At 39.7% G+C, this 26,143-nt stretch overlaps 1 protein-coding gene across 4 annotated transcripts; it reads right to left on the bottom strand.

Annotated features, from left to right (window-relative positions):
* Nucleotides 1-606: 606 nt before the first annotated feature.
* On the bottom strand, nt 607-24,385 carry traf5 (Tnf receptor-associated factor 5). Of its 4 annotated transcripts, none has more exons than XR_012397967.1 (12): nt 24,260-24,385; nt 20,734-20,945; nt 19,778-19,835; nt 19,595-19,696; nt 17,636-17,800; nt 16,735-16,812; nt 14,620-14,694; nt 12,494-12,586; nt 8,311-8,430; nt 7,829-7,994; nt 2,882-3,767; nt 607-2,383 (listed from the first exon to the last, which is right to left on the bottom strand). XR_012397967.1 is itself a non-coding variant. In XM_021469653.3 (11 exons), the coding sequence occupies exons 2-11, from the start codon at nt 20,937-20,939 to the stop codon at nt 3,202-3,204; spliced, it is 1,629 nt and encodes a 542-aa protein (XP_021325328.1). In that variant the 5' UTR covers nt 20,940-20,945; nt 24,260-24,385; the 3' UTR covers nt 607-3,201. The 4 variants fall into 4 exon arrangements, 2 of the variants coding, with proteins under 2 accessions (XP_021325328.1, XP_068072593.1); XR_012397966.1 differs by having other exon boundaries at nt 607-2,734; nt 2,930-3,767; XM_021469653.3 differs by having other exon boundaries at nt 607-3,767.
* Nucleotides 24,386-26,143: the final 1,758 nt, after the last annotated feature.

Genomic DNA, 26,143 nt, shown 5'->3' with positions numbered 1-26,143 from the left:
CGACCGTGGTGCAAAATACTGTACACGGTCTCCAGCAACAGGTGAAACTTATAAGAGCTAAGCCGTCGCAGTAACGTGCGTCTTACCGGTCTACCAGAAGGGGTGGAGGGTCCGGATGTGACAGGATTTCTTGAAAAATGGCTACCTGAAGTACTTGGACAGACCTCTTTTTCCAGCCCATGATCATTGAAAGAGCTCACTGCCTACAGGATCGTCCTGACCGAAACACTCCAACAACACTCATTGTGGTTTCTTGAAAGACAAAGTGCTGCAGCGTGTGCGGGCTAAACGCAGGATAACATTCGATGAACACGAAGCAAAGTTTTTTCCAGAATAAGCATCTGAAGAGGCGAAAATTCTACGAAGTGAAGCAACAGCTTAAAGACATGGACATTCGATATGGAAGCGTCTTCCCTGCGACGTTGGGAGTCTCACACGATGGACGTGACCGCACATTTGAGAGCCCAGCTGAGGTGTAAGAATACATCCGTAACCTGAAAGATGCAAGTTGTTAATGTTCCAGTCAGGACAATCCAATACAGAAAAAACACAGAGGCTGGCAGATATTATAGTTACAGTGCAAATATCATAACCACAAACAGATGTATTATAAAAATGTGAAATAGATTTATTTTAAGGTGGCAAAAATAACAACATCTTTTCTCACATACCCAGAAATTAAGGGTTAGAAAACAATCCTGAGGTTATATCTGCTCAACTCATACCTACAACCTTTCAGACTGAGCTGGAATGCAGTATAGCAGATGGATGAGGAGACTGAAATGATGGATGTAAGAAAACCTGCATGAGTTTCTTTCCTCGGTGGAACACAAAGGAAGATATTTAGAAAAATGTTGGAAACCTGTAACCATTGACTTCAATAGTATTTGCATTTCCAAAAAAAAAAAAAAAGAAACTCATACAGGTGTGAAATGAGTAAAGGATTAAGATTTTTGGGTGAACTATCCCCTTAATCTATGACTGATAATCTACAGCACACGTTCACTTGATAACACTTATCAAACGCGAACTGATATGTTCATAAATAAGGCAGATATTAGCAGTACATTCAGAGTCTTTGAACGGATTCCTATTCATTGAAATCTGTGCATGTAAACAAGCAGTGCTGCTGGATATTGTGTGACACTGCCATGACACTGTTTTCAGACTACCACTTCAAGCGTTTCACTCGTTAAAGTCATTCATTTTCTTGTCGGCTTAGTCCCTTTATTAATCCGGGGTCGCCACAGCGGAATGAACCGACAACTTATCCAGCAAGTTTTTACGCAGCGGATGCCCTTAACCCACAGCCCATCTCTGGGAAACATCCACACACACACTCATACACTATGGACAATTTAGCCTACCCAATTCACCTGTACCGCATGTCTTTGGACTGTGGGGGAGCATCCGGAGGAAACTCATGCGAACGCAGGGAGAACATGCAAACTCCACACAGAAACACCAACTGAGCCGAGGCTCGAACCAGCGACCTTCTTGCTGTGAGGCGAACATGCTACCCACTCCGCCACTGCGTCGCCCACTCGTTAGATTTTCTACAAATTAAAAGTAGAGGGGCCAGACCTGCTCCTGCAGGACCACAGCAATGTTTCCATCCAAAAACGCTCACAAAATTAAATATAAAACAGAACAAGATGTCTTAACGTTTTATTTTTACACAATATGCTAAACTGCACATAACATCTGCTGGATGGAAACATCGCCTCTGTCCTGCTACCCTAACTAAACATATCAATCCAGCCACACAATCCATTGGATTCACTAGAGATCTGCAGGGAAGCATTGCTGTTATCAGTAGTTGTCTAAGGCAGTGTTTCCCATTGTCAGGGTTCAACGCTAAGGATTTTTTCTACTGGCCCGATTGGACCAGTGGTTCAGATTTTTACTTGCCCTGCCAAAATTTTCACTGGCCCCATAAAAGAAATAAAAAAGTTAGCCACATATATTAAATAATGTTTCATGAAATAATGTCAGGCGGTTCATTCCACTGTGGCGACCCCAGATTAATAAAGGGACAAAACCGAAAAGAAAATGAATGAATGAAAATAATGTCAGTAGTTGTAGAATTTAAATATTTAAAAAATATTTAGCAGTAAAATATAGCAGTATGGAAAACGTGCACGTATTTTATTGCAAAACAAAAGGTGGCTGACTTAAAAGTCACGGCAAACTAAGCAAAACAGCACCTTTCCTTTAGCCTCATAATTTAATGTTGCGGTCATGTTGCCGTCTATTAAACTTTAATGACAAGGCAGCACTGCCCCGATCGGGTCAGTAACAATTCTGTCTACAGTCCCGAGCATCTCTCACACTGGCCCCGGGCCATCGGGCAGTTCTTATTGTTGAGCCCTGATTGTTGTTCCTGGAGGCACACCAACAGTACTTATTTTGGAGATTTGTATTCACAACCAACAAAGCTGTATTTTGATGACTCTATGTCTGAGTGTGATATCATGGGAGTTTTTGGCCACTAGAGCAGTTTACTGTTGGTGTGCCTGCAGGAACAGGGTTGGGAAACACTGCTCTAAAAAGCATGCATTCACAATAAAGAGAAGTGTAGATTGATGAGGGCGTGACTGAGTGTGGAATGATGGAGTTTTTGCCACTAGAGGGCATGCATTCACAACAAACAAGGTGGAGATTGATGACTCAATGACTCAATGTGGAATCATGGGAATTTTGGTCACTAGAGCAGTGTTTCCCAACCCCATTCCTGAAGGCACACCGACAGTACATATTTTGGATGTCTCCCTTCTCTGACTCCTTCATTTCAGGTTTTGGAGTCTCTTCTAATGTTCTGATGAGTTGATTCAGGTGTGTCTAAATGGGACGAGGTTGAAAATGTGTACTGTTGGTGTGCCTGCAGGAACAGGGTTGGGAAACACTGCTCTAGAAGCCATGTATTCACAATAAATAGAAGTGTGGTCTGATGAACTTCTACCTAACTAACTATTAATAAACAGATGATTAGTAGCTAATTAAGCTAGAGATGTTGGTTAATACCATGGACTGTGCCCTAAACTAAAGTGTTGCCAATATGTTTTACTCATCTGAAAATGCTTCTTGATTTAAACAGACATTTAAACGAGAAACGAGACCAAAATCAATATAAGAGAAGCTTTTTTTGTTGTATATCAAGTATGAAGGCCTAAAGAGCAGGTCTGGACACTCACTGTAAATCTACAACTCCTCTAACCCGCTTGTGTCCACCTTTACTTTAATGAACAGCGTCTCGTCTCGGACAAACACCGCATTGCGAGGATTCTCCAGATCGCAGTGAGAAATGAATCGCGTGAATCCTGTGGCTACATTAGCATCAGATGTCGGCCGGTGGAAACTATCGCTGTTGACGTCAGGGATGAACGTATGGCTCATGTGATTTCTGGTGCCGCTCTGATCCAGCAGCGTTAATGTGATATTCTGTCGAAAAGGCCAAGGTAAGAACGAATCGAAATCTCCGCGCATTATGGTGATGTATAGCGACATGTGGGATCCCCGTCCCGAGCCATCTCCGCCCAGATACGCCCTGACGCTGAGCTTGTAGCCACTGCGACTGGTGTAAAAGGGGCTGGAGCTGAGCGCCGCCCCGGACTCTTTGCGGTGCCAGTAGTCTCGAACTTTCCAGATCAGTTTGCCGTCGTAGGAGGAGGACTCCAGCTGCCGCAAACGCTGCTCATTACACTGCAACTGCTCCACGTGGATGTCCAGCAGACGAGTGTGACGCTCGCAGGTTTGCTCTAATGCACCTGAGGGACACACACAACACATATGTATCTCAACACATTTGGATATTACTGTACTGGTGGTTATACGTGCAAATAATCTGCATGATATATCATAAATGTACCGTTATCACGATAAGTATTATTACTCATCACTGACAATAAATCACTAAATATCCTAGAACCTCAATACATTACAGACATATTCACTGAATACAAACCAAACAGATCACTCAGATCTTAAGGATCAAGTAACTTATGAATTCAAAGATTTCAGTCAAAGAAATGATCACTTCAAGAAATGATTAGACGTGCTCCAACATCGGCAACCCAGGCTCATTATGAATATGTACCCCTATATAGATTTCTAGAGAACGCGAAACACTTCCCAGGAGGTAGGAGGTTTTTGTTTTCGTGAATCCACCAGCGGGCACTGTCGACTGACTGACTGGCCAACCGACGGACCGATACCCCCATGCACCCCCTTCTCTAAACCCAACCAATAGTGTTTTCAAAAGCACTGATTGACCAGATCACCCCCTTCCCTTAACCCAACCATTAGTGTTTTCAAAAGTACTGATTGACCAGCCCACCCCTAGTGTTTTCAAAAGCACTGATTGACCAGCCCACCCCCTTCCCTAAACCCAACCATTAGTGTTTTCAAAAACATCGATTGACCAGCCCACCCCCTTCCCTAAACCCAACCATTAGTGTTTTCAAAAGTACTGATTGACCAGCCCACCCCCTTCCCTAAACCCAACCATTAGTGTTTTCAAAAGTACTGATTGACCCGCCCACCCCCTTCCCTAAACCCAACCCCTAGTGTTTTCAAAAGCACTGATTGACCAGCCCACCCCCTTCCCTAAACCCAACCATTAGTGTTTTCAAAAGTACTGATTGACCCGCCCACCCCCTTCCCTAAACCCAACCCCTAGTGTTTTCAAAAGCACTGATTGACCAGCCCACCCTCTTCCCTAAACCCAACCATTAGTGTCTTTAAAAGCATCGATTGACCAGCCCACCCCCTTCCCTAAACCCAACCCATAGTGTTTTCAAAAGCTCTGATTGACCTGCCCACCCCCTTCCCTAAACCAACCATTAGTGTTTTCAAAAGTACTGATTGACCCGCCCACCCCCTTCCCTAAACCCAACCCCTAGTGTTTTCAAAAGCACTGATTGACCAGCCCACCCCCTTCCCTAAACCCAACCATTAGTGTTTTCAAAAGCATCGATTGACCAGCCCACCCCCTTCCCTAAACCCAACCCATAGTGTTTTCAAAAGCTCTGATTGACCTGCCCACCCCCTTCCCTAAACCAACCATTAGTGTTTTCAAAAGTACTGATTGACCCGCCCACCCCCTTCCCTAAACCCAACCCCTAGTGTTTTCAAAAGCACTGATTGACCAGCCCACCCCCTTCCCTAAACCCAACCATTAGTGTTTTCAAAAGCATCGATTGACCAGCCCACCCCCTTCCCTAAGAAAACCCCTGTTTTCTTCACTAGACTCAAACCCTGTCATTGCGGTAAACTCCTCTCTCCGTCTCTGCCAACGTATGCGGCGAGCCACTGAACAAACCAGTAACAGCAGAAACGCCGTCCACACAGAGACAAGTCGTCAGCTGGTAGTGGAAAACAAAAAAAAAAAAACAGAAGCCGTCTGCAGCAACAAACCACCCCCGAAATGTTTGTTTTAAATATGAAATGCAGCCAAATTTAATTCGTCTTGTTGTCTATATCTAATGACATATTCCCCAACTTTGGTCTTTTGAATCTATTACTTGTTCTCTAGTAATGAGCTTTGGCTGAGCACGGTTAATATATTAATTAATGTACCCACGAACACTTTGACTGACCGCTTGCCTTTATTTCCTATAATGTGTACACTTGTTGTTTGTTATACTGTTATAACGTCCATTATTGATCATTAAACTGATATTCAGCAATAGAGAGGATATGTTTTGCATTTTCAATGAGAAGGAAAGGAGGCAGTGATGTTATAGGCTCCGTTTTGTTATAAATATGCACACATGGATCATATAAACATGCAGCTACACGAGGAAAAAGCCCCTGAGATAGGTGAATGTCTGCAGCGATGCTTTTGTTTTGAGATGTCTCCCACACTGAGACAGAGCAGCAGCGTTTTAAAACCAGCACGGCCTCTTTAGTGTTTTCAAAAAGCTCAGTTTTCAACGCTCGAAAACTCCGGCATAGTGGTGACAAATGGCAAAACCATAGCGTTTTAAAACGTAAACGTATTAATGTAAACCAGGCCTTAAATGGTTTTACTCTAGAGCTGTGAAATGAGACTTTTAAAGGGCCATGAAACCCCCTCGTTTCAGCAGGGTGTTTTCACTAAAGTGGGATGGTGTGGGAGTGTCTATTTGGGCATGCGCGAGTTTCAGAGTCAAAATACACACACATGAGAAAGTGATGGTGTTTAACCTACATGGACATCTGTAGTCGAATTATTTGCCAAATTATTAAATGTTGGACTTTAACTGCAGTTTGGCTCTTTCATTCAGGGAATTCAGTCATGCCCCTCGCGACAAACGAGATATTTGATTCGAGGAACTGCTCTAAGCGTGTATTTTTCATGCAATGTTTGATACCGCACGGCGAATGAGAGAAAAAAAAAAACTCTGCATTTCCCGGAAACTTAGATGCACACGGCAGGTAGCGTCAGAAAGCCGCGTGTGTTATTCCAGTCACTAAATGCGGCGCTATGTTTGCACTCAGTGCAATAGTTAACTTAATTCGATACGAACAAACTGAATGAACAAAGAGCACTGGTCGCTCACTTACCAAATCTGTAGAGACAGGATAATCACCAGCAACTAGAGCCGCGTCTTTATGAAGAGGAGACTAACGTTACAAGCGAATCCGGATCTCAGCGTTTGCAGATGAGAACAGCTCTCAGGTAAACAATAATCCTCCTTAGACACGTAAGTTATTGTTGTCGAGCGTCGCGTACACTGTTAATCCACACGTGACTCCAGCTGAGCTCTCACAGAGAGAAAATGAAAACGAAACTTCACTGCAGCAAACTATAAAAGCAACACTTCACGCTTGTTTTGCCAACACAACGTGGCGTCTTTGTGGCGTAAACACGGTGACAGTAATGAATATTAATGAAGTTGCACAATAGAGCGCGCTGATTGGTTTGAACCAAGCCTTACTCATGCATTAATGCATCACACTGTAAGACGTAATAAGACTCACTCTGGCACAGACGTCCAGTCTGCACGCTGGAATACACACTATTATGTCATGACCGTGACGCAGCTTCAAACATTCGTTTCAAACAGGAAGTACGAATTTGCTGGAAATAACGCAAAAACAACCAATTTACACTTTTTAGTGAGATATAGGTGTCCTAATAGTGTTTTTAGCAGTGTGGGACACATATACCACTGTCAACAGCTCAACACATGTGTTCTGGTGTTTCGTGACCCTTCAAAGGTGGAGTGTTGCTTTAATGCTAAAGCAGGGGTTCCCAAACTTTTCAGCCCGCGACCCCCAAAATGACAATGCCAGTGACTCGCGACCCCCAATATCCTCTGAGGTGGTCATAAATACAGTGGTTATAAATGCAATGGCGCGCACACACACACACACACACACACACACACACACACACACACACACACACACACACACACACACACACACACACACACACACCAATAGACCAAAGTCTTTTCTTCATTTAATTTTTTAACGCATGTCAGTGCTGTAAATGGGCCAGAAAGTTTAACCTGGTGTTATAAAATCAGTCTGCTGCATCTGATGCTATTGCTGTGTCTTTTATATGATGGAATTACCCCGGGGGTCCCAATCAAATAGAACTAGTAACTATAAGCTACTATAGTAACCATATAGGGTAATATATATAGTAACTATAAACGACCATTTTTTTCTTTTCAGTAGGTTATGGATAGAATATGTTAAATCTTATGGCTTAATAATTATTATTATATATATATATTATTATAATAATTAAATTAATCACCAAGCGACCCCCCCTCCTACATTTTCCCGACCCCCACTTTGAGAACCACTGCGCTAAAGAAGCAATAAGGCCTACCCAGGTGTTCTCGGAGGCTTTCGGTGACGGCCACCTGCTGACGGAGGGAGTCCAGCGAGGCCTGAAGTCTGGGCAGCTCTTCTTTCAGCTCGGAGCCCAAAACTCTCAGATCCCGCAGTTCACGCTGAACACTGCAGATGCGCACCCTCTGCTCCTCCACAGACCTCTGCACACAACCAGACCACATCAGACCATTCATCCTGAATCTGTCCAACATCATTTAGGGAATATTTAAAAAAGAAAACAAATCAAAGGAGGGCGAATAAATCTGACTGTACATGTACATGTGAGGAGACGGAGAGGGGTTGGCGACTGGAACGGAGCTCGTGTAAGACATTGATTAGCTTGATCAGGTGTGTTCGATTTGGATTGGAGCTAAAATCTGCAGTGACCTGTCACAACTGAACGTGCTGACTCTGTAAACCGAATGACCCGACGAGCTGTCCTGCTTTGCATTGTGAGTGAGCACAGGGTCTGTTCACCTGTAATGTAGTAAGTGTGTTGTCACAGAGGGAGACGTCCCGGTCCAGGCTGCTGACCACCAGACTCTTGTCCTTCAGCACCCCCTGCTGGACCAGCATATCCTGCTGCAGCTGCTCCATCTGCAGATAATAACAGTAATGGTGCTATCAGGATCTTCAGGAAATCAGTCAGCTTAGTTCCAGTTACAGATGTTTACTGAAGTCTCATGTAGGATAACATTAAACGTCTGTCAAAAAAAAACAGTGCTGCTCCCTCTTTCTTTCACTTTTGCATCTCGTAATATAAAAGTCCAATAAAGGTGGAGCAAACCATTACAAACAAAGGAGTAGGGGTGAAATCAACTAAGCGTATCAACAGTGTTGGCTAAGTGAACAGTAATAGATTGCAAATTGCTGGAAAATTGTGATCTGATGACATTGCTAATCACTGCATGTAAAAATTAATCAGATTACTAATTACTTTACTTTGAAGTTACTTTTAAGAGATATCAAATATACCTAGAATAAAGCTCTGTCAGTAATTTAATATTCACTGAGACAAATGAGGGGCGACGCAGTGGCGCAGTAGGTAGTGCTGTCGCCTCACAGTAAGAAGGTCACTGGGTCGCTGGTTCGAGCCTCGGCTCAGTTGGTGTTTCTGTGTGGAGTTTGCATGTTCTCCCTGCGTTCCCAGGGGTTTCCTCCGGGTCCTCCGGTTTCCCCCACAGTCCAAACACATCCGGTACAGGTGAACTGGGTAGGCTAAAATTGTCTGTAGTGTATGAGTGTGTATGGATGTTTCCCAAGGATGGGTTGCGGCTGGAAGGGCATCCGCTGCGTAAAAATGTGCTGGATAAGTTGGCAGTTCATTCCACTGTGGTGACCATGGATTAATAAAGGGACTAAGCCGACAATAAAATGAATGAATGAGATTGCAAATTGCTGGAAAATTATGATCTGATTACATTGCTAATTACTGCATGTAAAAAGTAATCAGATTACTAATTACTTTACTTTGAAGTTACTTTTAAGACACATAAAATATACCTAGAATAAAGTTCTGTCAGTAATTTAATATTCACTGAGAAACATTACAATGGGTTGATCACAGCAGCTTGATATATTTAAAAGATGTCAAGACGTCACCCAAAACTTAAGATTCTCTCATCATTCACTTGTTTCAAACCTGTTGTCTTTTTTTTAAACACTGAAAACTGGATATCTGTAACCACTGACATCTATTGTGTGCAAAAGCACTGCAGTGTTTGGGTGTTCTGTGTTTGTCTGAAGTAATTAGTCTACCGAAATGTGTATACTCCCTACATATTATGATTGGTCAGCTCTTGTCACGTGACTCGCAGCTTTCAACTGGGTGTGCCTGGGAAATGCAAGAGCACACAAAATATGCAATATACAAACGGCCCCATAAGCAGCTACACGTATCTTCACATTCAGAAGATATCTTCACTCCTGATCATGCACAAAAATCCAGTTCAGCCTGTTTAGGCTGAGTTGGGCCGCTGCGTTTTTGGCCGCCGGTTTCCTTCTTGATGATGTTAAAGTCGTAGAAATGGTTTCAGTTCAAGTGCATGAATAGAAGTTGCTGGTCAAATTAAAAGCAGTTGAAGGTTCTTTAGACTGAATTTCACAACTTTTATTTTGACTCTCAATGAAATCAAAGCAATGTCTGTATTTCTGCTTGCAGAAGCAGGCACTCTTGTCAGCAGCCATTTCAGCTCGCGTTCTCCAGCTATTTAAAAGCGTGGATTTAGGTGGAAAACGTGATTTAAAAAAAGCGTTTTTTTCTTCTAAAACTATAATTATGATGTTAGTAACGCAAGTACACTGACTTAAGTAGCTATAATCAAATTACGGACATTTAAAATGTCTTCGTTCCCCAAAAATGTAATTACAATGCAGTAGCGCATTACTGTGGAACGTGTTACACCAAACTCTGCTCATCAACATGTGTAAAATACAAGAAATTGAGCAATATTAATTATGGCTCTTACAGTAATGATTTTAATGCTACAAGATTCAGATTTAAGTTGATTAGTATAGTGCCTTTCACAATAATTACCGTTTCAAAGCAGCTTTACAAAAACTATATATTATTGCATTACAAACAAATTTGGAAAAGTTAAGGTTATTAGTAGTGGTGGGTCGTAACGCGAGACTCTTATCAAGTGATGAAACAAACCATCGCCGTTAATCTATTGGAAGCTGGGTCTGCTCTTCGCAAGCTATGATGACTTTCTTTTTGATATTTTAGCGCGAATGTATACCTGGCTGAATTGCACTGTAGGGGGCGAGAACAGGTCTTCAACCTGTGTGTATTCCTACTCTGAAATGACCACATCAAACATTACATGCATGTAGGGGTTTCCTGTAATTTTGGCTGACTTTAACTGCAGTTTGGCAGTGTCACATTCACTCATAATCATTTCATTCATATTATCATATTCATATTGCGTCATATTAGACGCAAATAAGGAGTAAAGACAGGTGAGAGTGTTATGGAATTTAATAACGCACGCCAAACGGAAAGAACAAAACTTCTGCATTTTGCGATGTGTGTGTGTGTGTGTGTGTGCGGTCCTTCATAAAAGTAACTGAGTTACTAAAGTAATCGATAAAGTAACTGAGTTACTAAAGTAATCGATGAAGTAACTGAGTTACTAAAGTAATCGATAAAGTAACTGAGTTACTAAAGTAATCGATAAAAAGTAACTGAGTTACCTAAAGTAATCGATGAAGTAACTGAGTTATTAAAGTAATCGATAAAAAGTAACTGAGTTACCTAAAGTAATCGATGAAGTAACTGAGTTACTAAAGTAATCGATAAAGTAACTGAGTTAACTAAAGTAATCGATAAAGTAACTGAGTTACTAAAGTAATCGATAAAGTAACTGAGTTACTAAAGTAATCGATAAAGTAACTGAGTTACTAAAGTAATCGATGAAGTAACTGAGTTACTAAAGTAATCGATAAAGTAACTGAGTTACTAAAGTAATCGATAAAAAGTAACTGAGTTACCTAAAGTAATCGATGAAGTAACTGAGTTACCTAAAGTAATCGATGAAGTAACTGAGTTATTAAAGTAATCGATAAAAAGTAACTGAGTTACCTAAAGTAATCGATGAAGTAACTGAGTTACTAAAGTAATCGATAAAGTAACTGAGTTACCTAAAGTAATTGATGAAGTAATTGTGTAACAAAGTAATCGATGATGTAACTGAGTTACTAAAGTAATCAATGAAGTAACTGAGTTATTAAAGTAATTGATAAAGTAACTGAGTTACTAAAGTAATCGATAAAGTAACTGAACAACTTAAAGTAATCAATGAAGTAATTGAGTTACGTTTTTGAATTTAGAAACTGTAACTAGTTACTATTTTTCAGTAACTAGCACAACACTGCTAACTAACTAACAGCTTTTACCAGTTAAAGTTATATATAACCACAGCTAGCCTGCAGTTAAATAGGTGATGTCTATGTGTACGTTCAATGAAGTGTGTTCGTGTATTAATTGTATGACAAACATTAACTCATTGTTGCGTTCACATTAAAGGAAGAGTTCCTGCGAGAATAAAAATGTACTCACTATTTACTCTCCCTCAAGTGGTTATACACCATTACGATTGTGTTTCTTCTGTTGAACACAAAAGAAAGTGTCTTTTAAGAAATCAGGAAGCCTGTAAGCACTTACTGGAGTATTTGCTTTTCCTACTATGAAAGTCAATGCTTACAGTCATTCATGCTTAGTCCCTTTATTCATCACTGGTCATCACAGCTGATCCACCAACTATTCCAGCATATGTTTTACACAGCGGATGCCCTACTGGCTGCAAACTGGCACTGGGAAACACCCATACACAGTCATTCACACACACTCATACACTATGGCCAATTTAGTTCATCAATTCCACTACACCGCATGTGTTTGGACTGTGAAGGGAACCCGCCAACACGGGGAGAACATGCAAACTCCACATAGAAACGCCAACTGAACCAGCCGGCACTCGAACCTGCGACCTTCTCGCCATGAGGCGATCGTGCTAACCACATTCTTCAAAATATCTTCTTTTGTGTTCAACAGAGGAAAACAAATGTCATAATGGTTTATAATCACTTGAGGGAGAGTGAACAGTTCATTTTTGGGTGAGCTACACATTTACTGCATTCTCCCTGTTGATTTTCATACCTGTTTCTCCAGTTTGGTGTTACTTTCAAGGACGAGTCGGACATGTGCACTGAACTCTGTGTTTTCATGCACCTGCACTTTTCCCCTTTTATCCTGCAAGAAAAACAGAGTAAAGATGTGAGTCTGAACATGTGCTGTTTTGGCAGTGTCAGGCGGTTATTATGCATTCATCAGCATCTCACATCCCTGAAAGTTTTTAATCTTTACATTTAAAAAAAAAAATGTTTGTACAAGGGCTGCACGATATTAGAAAAGTCTGATATTACATTCATTCATTCATTTTCTTGTCGGCTTAGTCCCTTTATTAATCCGGGGTCGCCACAGCGGAATGAACCGCCAACTTATCCAGCAAGTTTTTACGCAGCGGATGCCCTTCCAGCAGCAACCCATCTCTGGGAAACATCCACACACACATTCACACACACACACATACACTACGGACAATTAAGCCTACACAATTCACCTGTACCACATGTGTTTGGACTGTGGGGGAAACCGGAGCACCCGGAGGAAACCCACGCGAACGCAGGGAGAACATGCAAACTCCACAACAGAAAAGCCAACTGAGCCGAGGTATGAACCAGTGACCTTCTTACTGTGAGGCGACAGCACTACCTACTGCGCCACTGCGTCGCCCAGTCTGATATTACGATGTTTTATTTTTCTGCGATTAAATATTGTGATATTTTTGCAGTTTCACTAGAGGAATAGCTCTATTTGGCAGTTTTCTGGACAGAGGTCTGGATGCAGACCTGGTGCAGATGCAATCTAAGCTGCGTGCAATGCTTTTGAATGGACTCCACCCCTAACCTAACCCTTCACAGTGACATCACTAGCTCCATTGAGTTCATTGTGTCTGGCATATCATGCACCCGGCGCAATAAGACGTGTTTTCCCCAACATTCTGCTATTTTTAGACCAATGCAACCTTGATTATCCGTCTTCCGCCATGTTGTTTAAACAGCAAATCCATTTGCGCCATTTTGTGATCTCATGGGTGTGCTGATCTAGAAAGAAGGTGTGTTAAGGCACATATAGTTGGTGCGTTGCTAATTTGAGGAACTAAAATAGATTGCAATAGACCAGCTAAGAGTAAAGACTTTGCGTCCAAAGGTTTAAAATATAGCCCTCAGCATGCATCATGAAGGCTGCTCCAGATACTGTTGGTTTTCTAACATGATTCAGGTACAATAAATACAATACAAAAAATGCTTTTCCTACTTTGCATTGTCTCGTTTCTAGTCCAAATATTGAAAAATTCTTAGAACAAGTAAAAATATTGAATTATTTTCACCTTCAGTAGAAATAATGCAAAATTAAGAGTTTTTCCTCATTCATTTATTCATTTTCTTGTCGGCTTAGTCCCTTTATTAATCTAGGGTTGCCACCGGGGAATGAACCGCCAACTTATCCAGCAGGTTTTTACCCAGTGGATGCCCTTCCAGCCGCAACCCATCTCTGGGAAACATCCACACACATTCACACACACTCATACACTATAGACATCTTAGCCTACCCAATTCACCTGTACCAGATGTCTTTAGACTGTGGGGGAAAGCAGAGCACCCTGAGGAAAACCCACGAGAATGCAGGGAGAACATGCAAACTCCACACAGAAACTCCAACTGACCGAGCCGAGGCAAGTTTCAGAGCTTATATTAAACTAGGACTCATTTAATTAGGGCATAACTCTTATAAACATGTCTCTGGCTTGTCTCTAAGCAAGCATTTCTTGTTTTTTTAAAGATGTCTAATAGACATCTAAACATAGTCATCTTGGCTAAAACAAGACTAAAGATGGGACGTCTAAAAATAGCCCAAAACTAGACTAGCCATCAAATAAACAGAAATGAGTGACTACACATGTAAAGTCAGTCTAATCTTGACGACTGGTCTAGTTTTGGGCTAGATGTCTATTAGATTTTCACTAACAGCTTAAGTTTAGCCTTGTTTTAGTCAAGCTGTCAGCGTTTAGATGTCTATTAGACATCTATCAAACACTAAACTGTTTGCTGGCATGTCTCTAAGCTTTTTCATGTTAAGCCCTTACAGCAGTTTCTTCAACAGCCCTGTCATTAAACAAGACATCACCGACACTTTCAAATGCTGAAATGTTGTAGTCTTACCCTGACTGTGCAGCCGTAGTTTTTATAAACGCAGTCGGTCTCCACTTCGAGACACTCGTCAGCATGTGCTTGCAGCTGCAAACAGCAAAAGAAACATCTGTACTGTGAGAATCTCCATTTATGAAGTCCCCAAATGGACATGGTGAGAAAAGACATGCAGTTGAAGTCACAATTATTCGTCCTCCTGTGAATTTGTTTTTCATTGTCAAATATTTCCCAGATGATGTTGAACAGATTCAGGATTTTTTTCACAGTATTTCCTCTGATTTGTTTTATTTCGGCTAGAATAAAAGCCAACCCGGGCTCATTGTGGAAACGTAGTCCCGCGGACGTTTCTGGAGACCGCGGAATACGTCCGGGCGGGTACGTACGGCTGCAGTTTTTGTTTTCGCGAATCCGCGAGAGGCCGCTGTTGCGCTCTTTTTCGCACCTTTTTCGCGTGAATCCGCTGGAGGCCGCTGTCCGACTGACCGGATGATTGACTGCGCGACCGGCCAATCGGCCGACTCGCCCTCCTCCTTCCCTGAACCCAACCACTTTTACCGATCGACCCGCCCGCTCGCTTCCCTAAACCTGAGCAACAGTTCACAAAAGCCGTCCAAAAAAATAAAAGCCCTGATTTTTTCTATTCCACCGCGTTTTCGGATTTCACCGCGTTCTCACCCTGTCACGAAATTTTTGGGATTCTGTTTTTGTCTTACCTGATTGCTGGAACCGCTCTTCCCCGGACTCGAAACCGATCGCCGTGGTCGACCCCTCTCTGCATCTCGAGCCTGCCGACGTACACGCTGAGCTGAGTGGACAAGCGGGTTGCAGCGGGGAAGCCCTCCACAAGGAGGTAAGGCAAGCGTGAAAGGGAACAGCGTCACATCGCCTCGTAGTGTTCGCTTGAAAAAAATAAACGCGGCTGTACGTACCCCCCGGGACGTATTCCGCTGTCTCCAGAAACGTCCGCAGGACTACATTTTCAGAATGAGCTTGGGTTAATAAAAGCTGTTTTTAATTGTTTTAAAGCCATTTTAAGGTCAATATTATTATGACCTGATGAAGACCGTGTCGGTCAAAACGTTGTGACATTGTGATATTAAAGACTTTTTGAGAGTTAAAGTGGCAGTGTGTCGATTTTCTTTGGATCTTTTGCTACAAATGTTTGTTTTTTGATCGAGCACCTGGCTTCAAGGTTTTCTAAATGTGCGCACATTTCTGTTTTTCGTGATCGCCCTTTCACATGACATTTATTGCCATACTACTGAAAGCAGCAGCAGATCTGGAGAATAGAATAAACACTTTGAGATTGAACTTTAGAACTGAGACTCAGTGCAAGCCAACACATATCAGCTATCCAGCATCTACATTTAATCATGTTAAAGAGGTTTAATATGCCTTCATTCGGTAATAAATCTGACCATTGTGCTGGAGTGCAGGGAGTGCACTATTCTGTGCTTCTGAATGCCTGCGTTTACATTTATGTCATGTTTCGTCTGATGCAAACAGCCAAATTACTCATCACTGCGTATCTCATGTTGTTAGGACACGGGGTTACAATGTAACCTGCTCACCTAATGTTTACGCTTGCATTATTATTTGCTAATTAATAACCACCTCATGTGGAACTCTGAATCTGCCTCTCATTTCGGAGTCTGCTACTGTCCACCGGAGGTCACAATTCAGTCACAGACACACTCTTTGAGAGCCTTTCTCACTGAATGAATGAAATGTGCTGTTTTCCACCAAGGCAACCCAGAGTGCTGAAATATAATTGGCTAAACTGGCAGTAGGCGGGGTAAATGAGCTAAACAAAAGCAGACGTTTGTGTACGTAATGCACATTCTCAAAGCAGAATATCTTCAGCATTGTTTTTCAGATAAACAAGCATGTTCACTGAGCATGTGTCTGAAATATCTGCACATATTATGTTGTTTTTATACTTTAAAAGAGTCAAACACCTTTAAAGGTGATTTTCTCAGTATTTGATTTTGTCTAGGCAAAAGAGACTGCACAAAATTTACATGAATTTGCCACAAGATTTCCAAAACTTTTGCTAGTAAGCAAGAGCACTACAATAACCTTTCTAAATGGGTTTTCCCCTGAGAAAAGCATCTGGCTGTGCTTTACCTGGTGTCTTTTAATCATCTGCGTGCAGTTGTTGGAGCATGGGACTTCCACATCTGGGCATGAAGACTTCTGATGGCCCTGTTGGAGGAAGTTTAGAGCAGATTTGAGATGGCCTTGTGCAGTATTAAAGGGTCACGAAACACCAAAACACATGTGTTGAGCTGTAGACAGTGTGTCCCACACTGCTAAAAACACTATTAGGACACATATATCTCACTAAAAAGTGTAAATTGGTTGTTTTTGCGTTATTTCCAGCAAATTCGTTCTTCCGGTTTGAAACAAATTTTTGAAGCTGCGTCACGGTCATGAGATCTTAGCGTGTATTCCAGCGTGTGGACTGGACGTCTGTACCTGGGAGTAACGTATTATGTCTCCGAGTGTGCTGCATTAATGCATGAGTAAGACTTAGTTCAAACCAATCAGCGCGCTCTATTGTGCAACTTCATTAATATTCATTAATGTTACAGTGTTTAGACGGCAGAGACGCCACGTTGTGTTGTCAAAACAAACGTGCAGTGTTGCTTTTATAATCTCAATAGAAATATGAAGAGTACTCAATGAAGCATAGCTCCTCTATTAAAAGCAGCCAATAGCGTTTGGTTTTTCTCACAGCTCTGCCAGAGTGGTTAAGCTCAAGCGCATCAAATGAACAGCCAATGAGAAGAAGGGGGCGTGGCATGTCACACACTAGAGAGCATTAGATTGGTCAGAGGATTTGATCAGAGTATGAGGTGACGGCAAAACAAATGTTGATGCAACTGCACGTGACGAACTGCAGACTTTGGATGTTCATATCTTCTAAGTGAGAAGTTTGTCACTGTTTTGGAGCTCACTAGACATCCCTAAGACTAACATCTAAAAAGCTGGATTTCTTCATTAAGACTCAAACACACACACTGACCATCATCTGAGACACAGGGAAGTTCTGCCTGCAGTAATGGCAGGTTTCCAGCCGGTAGGAGCAGGCGTTCCTCTGATGCTCCAGCAGGTTTTTGCGTAACACAATGTCACTGCAGTCGGAGTGTGAACAGCGGACTCGCTCATGCGGACAAGCCTTTAGATGATCCTGAGGAAGAGACAAGTCATCACTCTAGGGCAGGGGTGTCAATCTCAGTCCCTGCAGGGCCACAACTCTGCACAGTTTGGTTCCAACCCTGTTTAAACCCACTAACCTGTAGGTTTTCATTGATGTTTACATTAGATGTCGCCTACCCTGTTGTTGTCTATTGGAAGGATTGCGTCAATAGAGCCGCCATTTTAGTACAGGGTAGCGCTCCTTTGAAATGAATGCAGGAACAAGCTGCAGTGGAGGACTGTGGCCATCCAGAGCCAGAAAAATACACATATATCAGTGATCTGAAGTTTTCCCGGAGGTCAGTATGCAAAATTTGTTTTAAATTACGAAAATTATAATTTTACATCACTTTTCTAAATCCATAGATCAGTGATCACACAAGCACTCCCGACAAAACGCTTGTGTTTGTGTGTATGGAAATGTATTATCCACCCTCCCTGTTAAATTTGATCTAATCATGTCCTGAAACACAGCTCCTCTCCTGCTTTCACTTCTCATACTGACTGAGGGAGCGATTCGCTTGTGAATGAATCTCCGTTATGAACGACTCCTTCACTTATTATCATCAATAACGTGACCTGTTTAGCACAAAAGTTCGTAACATACAAAAACTTAAACAACTAAATCTTACCTATGAAGTGTTCTGCCTTTGTGCTTTGTTTTCTTTGTTTGCTCTTTACTACACCCGTACTCAGCAGCACTAAAGTCCCACATCTTCACGTAGTAACACTGTCTTGACTAGTGTGGTTGAATGACACTTGTCCTGGAAACACTGTACAAATATGGCGGCGCTATTGACGCATGCTCAGGGTCCCTATGCGATATCTAGTGTATATATTTATGGTAGGTTTCAAACAAGCCTGAAGGACTCAAAAAATACGAATTTGTGGATCTCCTTACTTCCGTGTGCAGTCATGCTGCTGTTGTAGTTAAAACATGTTCTTACTCGTTGGTTTCAAGTGTGACAATCTCTGTTTAAAGGGGGATCTAGCTCTTCCCCTTAACCCTACGCCTTCAAGCTAACGAGAATTGGGACACGCCTACGCATTACAATTAAAAGAGGAATCTGAGGCTGCGTTTACACTAGTGTGTTTTAGTTTGAAAACGGCGTTTTAGATCAAAAACGATACGCGTCCACACTAGCGTTTCACCTAGCGTTTCTGAACGTATCTTCGTCCACACTACGCCACCAAAAACGTATATCACGTGACCATTCACACACTCCGGGCATGCACCATGGCACCTAAAACAGACAATAGTGCAAACAACGCTCCCATTTCTGTGTCTGTGTTGTTGTTTACAGTGAAGGCTGGTCTGCTGTCTTCCAGTAGTGTTAAAGCCGTGTGTTATAGTCATGTGATAGGGCATTGACGAATAAGGGAAGGATACGCAATGACACAAAAGCCCCAATCAGGTAGCGAATCTCAGCAGCCCCGCCTCCATTTTCAGATGTCTCCGTTTTCCCTCATCCACACTGAGACGCAGCAGCAGCGCTTCAGAATGAACACGGCCTCTCCAGCGTTTGCAAAACGCTCCGTTTTTGGCGCTCGAAAACTCCGATGTAGTGCGGACAGATAGCGTAACCATTGCAAACCTTAAGCGTTTAAAAAAAAAATTAACTGAAAAAAATAAACAGATCAATATGGTTCAACTGTCGTTCATACTTTTATCAATTTACTTTATATTGATTGTTATTGTTCTTGATTCCAACGGGCCTTAAAGCTCTAAATAATGCGATCCATCATCACATCACACATTACGTCATGTAAAATGTCTGCCCTTTACCTGCAGGTTACATAAAGAAAACCTCTGAGTGCATTCTGGCGCGTTGGTGCAGAAAACCTCCAAGTTCAGCAGTTCCCTTTTACAGCAGTTGTCTTGGAAGATCTGCAAGCATTCAAACTCACATTGAGGACAATATAGAGGAATGTGAAGCTATGTTTCTGGGTAATGTTTTCATATTCTCACCTCCTCGGGTTTTATAGGAATGCTGTCTAACGGGCATTTCGAACTTCCCCCATTTTCACTGAAAACATGGAAGATTGCACATTGTTAGATCATTTTGCATGCATACAATTAACAAGAAACATTGACATTCACAGATCTTTGAAAAGCATTATGGGAGAGCATTAATTCTCACAAAAATATGCGCAAACGTTCATCCAATCAAAGAGCGTATCAAACATTAGCAAAAAACATTTCTTAAATGTAATAAACAATTGTTTATCGCTTGTAGATTTTTAAAATATAACTACTAACTGGTTGTGTAATAATATTAAATATTTAATGCACGAGTTTCTAGCAACTTCCAATATAAAGATGCGAAAATCCCTTGACAAACTGTTTCTGGTTTGATTCAGTGATTTTAAGAATTGCATCTCTGTACTCTCTTGTTTATTCTGAGCTTAGTTTCTAACAGCAGATGGCGCTGTGTGCCTTATAAACAGCCGTACTGTGCTTGCATCTAATTCCTTACTAATACCACTTACGCCTAAAAATACACCTAAAAATAATCATTAATTAAGGCATAGAAGGTTTAAGGGAATTAATTAGCGAGCTGTTTACGTTACTCTTGTGACATATAAAAGCAAACTCACATGACTTGCTCTTGAGCTTTTGGGTTTATGGCTAAAAGCTAGCCTAGAGTTGCATGTACTGTTAAAAACTGGTCTAGAGAACTGTCTGCTGTTAAACACTAGCCTAGAGCGTCGTCTGCTGTTAAAAACTATGCTCAGAATTTGTTCAAAACAGAATAATGATGCATTTTGAAAGTCTCCGAATTGATTTCTCTATTTTTGCCACAGCTCACTGTTTACAGCAGATAAAGTCACATTTTCTGAATTTATTGGGAACATTTGCTTCAATGTTTGATTGATGATCGCTGTATGCAACTTGACTGAATGAATTGAGCGCATTCTTCTTACGTGTATGCTTTCACGCACTGAGCACAGAAGATGTGCCCGCAGCCCGTCTGGTGAGGGTTGAGGACGATGCCCCCACAGGACGGGCAGATGAACTGCTGCTCTAGCCGGCTCACGAAGCGCAGTGTTCTGCTGTCAAGATCCCAGGATCTCGAGGCCTCCGAGTTCTGTCTGGAGAGCCCAGAACTCTCGTTCTCCTCTGCAGCCATACAAACCTGAGAAAGTCACCCGAACAAATAACTAAACACAATCTCTGACTTGCAGTTTGAGTAGGGTCTGTCTGCGGACTGCAAGAGAGGGGCGTAACATAATGGATGTAACTTGTAGTAACCTGTTGGCAAAAGTTATTATGAAGATATATGCATCAAAACTCTTACATTTGTAAGTGTAAAAACTAAAACGCTTCACTAGCGAAAACAGTTAAACAGAGTATCTGCAGCGCGAGGATAAAGAACGAGCCTCCTCCATTCAGCCTCTTTACTTTACTCCTTTACTTTGGTGGAGTGAGGAAACGGTGGAAACTCACTCCACTGAACACATCCATCAGCCCACATATTTAATTTAATTTGTTAAGCGCAAAGATTTGCTTCAAAACTATTTCTAACTTTAGTTCTAATCTCCAGCAGAGGAATAAATGAATAATAATAATTATTATTGGAGTTATATCCAAACACACGTCCTGTTCTTATGCCCCATATGGTGATGCAGACGCCTCCAAAACCCCATCATACCTGCCAACACTCCAGTTTTTCCCGGGAGTCACCCAAATTTCAGACCCATCTCCCGCCCTTTTCCTGTATTGTTCTGTCTCCCGGAAAACTCCCGAAATTCCACCCCCCCACAGCTTTTTGGTACAGTCCCCTTGTGCGCCGAACCCAACTTGCAACCATCTTCATCATTCTCGATCATCAAACTCCCCCACACCCCCAAACAAACATATATAAACTGAGAAAAGACTACGTATTTGTCCGTTATACCTCAATCATTTTTAACACTTGCACAATATACACACACACACACACACACACACACATTTACAAAAAGTTGAAGTCAGAATTATTAGCCACCATTTGCACTTTTTTTTTTTTTACTATTTCCCAAATTATGTTAAACAGGGCAAGGAAATGTTCACAGTATGTCTGATAATATTTTTTCTTCTGGAGAAAGTCTGATTTGTTTTATTTTGACTAGAATAAAAGAAGTTTTAAATTTTTTAAACACCATTTTAAGCTCAATATTATTCGCCCCTTTAAGCTATAAATTATTGTGATATTCTACAGAACAAACCATCGTTATACAATAACTTGCCTAATTACCCTAACCTGCCTAAATACAATATTTAGGCCTTTAAATGTGACTTTAAGCTGTATAGAAGTGTCTTGAAGAATATCTAGTCTAATATTATTTACTGTCATCATGACAAAGAGGAAATAAATCAGTTATTAGAGATGAGTTATTAAAACTATTTTGCTTAGAAATGTGTTGAAGAAATAAACAGGGGGGCGAATAATTCTGACTTCAACTGTATACTGGACCTCCTGTTTATAAGGTGGACTTATTCTCTGAAACTATTGGGACTTATTTCACCACTATATTACAACCTCGCAGTACTGTAAGGATTTTAATTCTTATATGATAATTGTTTATCATTTACGTGGGCCTACGCTATTTTATTTGATTTATATTGTGATGATTATGTTTACACATTAATCATAAAGAAATTAATACATTGTTTGAACATAATAATTTGTGTATGACCTCTTTACTCTATCAATTGGATAATATATCCTTAAAGGTGGTATAGACAGAACCGTACAGTAACCAGTGCATTCATACAGGCATATATATATATATATATATATATATATATATATATATATATATATATATATATATATATATATATATATATATATATATATATATATATATATATATGAGCAATATCACACGAGTAGCAGTGCGATATGGCTGTATATCTGCACTGGTGGGAGGCGTGCGTTGGCACGAGGCCACAGGCCGGGTGTCTTAATGCCCCCACCAGTGCCGATATATAGCCATATCGCACTGCTACTCGTGTGATATTGCATTCATACAACAATTTGATGGTATAATTGTGTATATTACAACAAAATCAATCATGGAGAGTCTCAAAAACCCTTTTGTATGAGGAACTACTTTCTTCTGTGTTGGATTCAAATCATAATCTGACAGTTAAACAGCTGAGCAAGCATCTTTTACACTTTAGATCTGTGGTGTCTGCTTGTTGCTGGCTGTATGTGGGCGGAGTAATACACAAAGGGTAAAGAGGCTTTACAGGTGCTTATATTACCTAAATATATCATGGCTATCAGCCAATCAGATTCGAGAACCAGACAGAACTGTTGTGTGTATAATATATATATATATACGTCACTTTCGCTTTCAGCAATATTAATCACAATATTTATATATATATATATATATATATATATATATATATATATATATATATATATATATATATATATATATATATGAGCAATATCACACGAGTAGCAGTGCGATATGGCTGTATATCGTTGATATTGCGTTTATACAACAATTTGACGGCATAATGGTGTATATAAAAACAAAATTAAACACGGAAAGTTTCAAAAACCCTTTTGTATGTGGAACTACTTTCTTCCACATTGGATTCAAATCATAATCTGACAGTTAAACAGTTGAGCAAGCATCTTTTAAGTTTTAGATCTGTAGTGTCTGCTTTTTGCTGGCTGTATGTGGGCGGAGTAATACACAAAGGGTAAAGAGGCTGTAGGAGTTCTGATATTGCAGAATATCACACGGCTATCAGCCAATCAGAACCACACAGAACTGTTATATATATATATATATATATATATATATATATATATATATATATATATATATATATATATATATATATATACACACACACACACACACAGTCTTTTCTCAGTGTGTGAAACTACAAGGTGCATCTTGAGTAAATTATACCCATCCTATAATGCTAATGTTAGCTATTTTTCGTTTACTTTACAAACACATCAAACATAGACTCATACTTAATAAACAAAAAATAAACCAGAGTGATGAACCGGAGGCGCAAATGAAGAGTTCGCGTCTACAAAGCAAGATGGGGAGATTATTATGGCCATGTGTTCGTCTCTTCGTTATTTTCAATGGGGAAATTACACAATAACACACATTAAAATGAAGTTATTTATAAAAAGCTACACACATGAACAATACGGACTGTTCCTGTGTGAGAGAGTGCAAAACAAATGGGGATTCCCCAGTGCAAAACATGACATATGGATCCAAACGGAATAAAGCAGCTTAATTTAGCGTTATATGCTCTTATAGGATGAAGATACGCCTCAGCATGTCTGTCGTGTAAACACCGTCAACGGCTACATTGAGCTTTAAGATAATATAACGTTACCGAATTCCCCTCTTAACGTCACTTTCGCTTTCAGCAATATTAATCACAATATTTATTTTTGACACACACGGGCTTACATACCTGAGGATTGGCGACTTCAGTGTCTCATTGTTGAGCGTTCGGTTGATCAGATCTTGATCAATAGTAATTTGACAGCTGCTCGCCTCCGCGCTGAATGCCGATGCATTAGTACGTCACTCTCACTTTGGGCGCGCTGCCACGCGATTAAAATGAACGGAAAACGGATTGACCAATCCTACTACGGCGAAGCGTGATCTCATGAATATTAAGTAGCCACAGTGCGCAGTTTGACCAATCAGCGTTAGCCTGCATCATTTATATTCATAAAAGGAGCCTCTGCGATAGTATGTTTAGTAATTCCGCGAACGGAAAGTAGATTGCAGGAAGTTCCTATAAACGAGCAAGTGAAACCAAGTTATTACAGAAATAGAGACGAGAGACTCATTAAATATAAGATAAAAGGTCAAACAGGAGTGTTGTGAGGAAAAATACATTGAATCTTGGGTGTTCAGAGATTTGTATTAAGTACGCGACGTCCATTTGACAGATGATAACACTTCACATATGAAGTAGTTTTTCGTTATTTACTTATTTCATTTATTTATTTATACAGACAAAGCCACTACACTCTGGAAAATAAATAAATAAATAAATAAATAAAATAGGAAAACGCATAATGACGTCGAACTGTGAGTCCCAGTATACACATACAGCAGATACTGTTCTGTATCAGGCCTGTAGTCAGCCTGCTGTAAGGGATGGTTATTTCTTCTCAAAATGTGGACCTTTTTGCAATTATATTTTCAATTTAATTATGAGATTTAAATACTGCATATTAGTGACATTTTAAGCACTATGTTTAGCTGGATTAACTTGTGGGATGGTTATCATAACCACACTTTTTAATGTACCAAACATATTTCCTAAACACTTATAATAAAGAGATGTGAAATAATAGTTATTTTTAAAATATATATTCATTATATATCATTAGAAAAAAACAGGAATCTGTTTATGTTTTAAATAATAATAATAATATATATAAAAAACTGTAGTCTATTGTCATTTATTAGTCAAATAACAAACTGGCCAGCACATTCAACATTTGCCCAGTTAGAATTTGGCTATTTGAATAAAAAAAAAATAATTATTTAAACATAATAATAAAAATAGTAACAATATAAATAAAAGTAATATAAATAATAATAATAGCAATAGTAATAATAATAATAATATTAACAATAATAATGGTAATAATAACAATAGTAATAGTTATAATAACAAATAATAGTAATAATAATATTAGTAATAATAGTAATAACAATAGTAGTTATAATAATAGTAATAATATTATTATCAATATTAATAAAGGTAATAATAACAATAGTAATAGTTACAATAACAATAATAGTATTAATAATAGTAGCACTAGTAATAATAGTAATAACAATAATAAAATAGTAATAATAACAGTAATATTATTAATAATAGTACAAATAATATTTAAAATAATAATAACAGTAATAACATTAATAATAACAATAATAATAATAACAGTAACAATATTAACACTAATAATAGTACTAATAACAGTAATAATATTAATAATAACAATAGTAATAATAACAGTGATATTAAAATATTAATAACAATAATAGCAGTAACAATATTAACACTAATAATAGTACTAATAACAGTAATAATATTAATAATAACAATAGTAATAACAGTGATATTAAAATATGAATAATAATAATAATAGCAGTAACAATATTAACACTAATAATAGTACTAATAACAGTAATAATATTAATAATAACAATAGTAATAATAACAGTGATATTAAAAATATTAATAATAATAATAATAATAGCAGTAACAATATTAATAATAATAACAGCAGTAATACTATTAATAATAATAATAGTAATAATAATATAATAA

This window comes from Danio rerio, chromosome 22 (assembly GCF_049306965.1).
Source record: "Danio rerio strain Tuebingen ecotype United States chromosome 22, GRCz12tu, whole genome shotgun sequence".
NCBI lineage: Eukaryota > Metazoa > Chordata > Actinopteri > Cypriniformes > Danionidae > Danio > Danio rerio.
The sequence above is the reverse complement of the archived record's forward strand: the minus strand, read 5'-3'. Positions and strand labels throughout refer to the sequence as shown.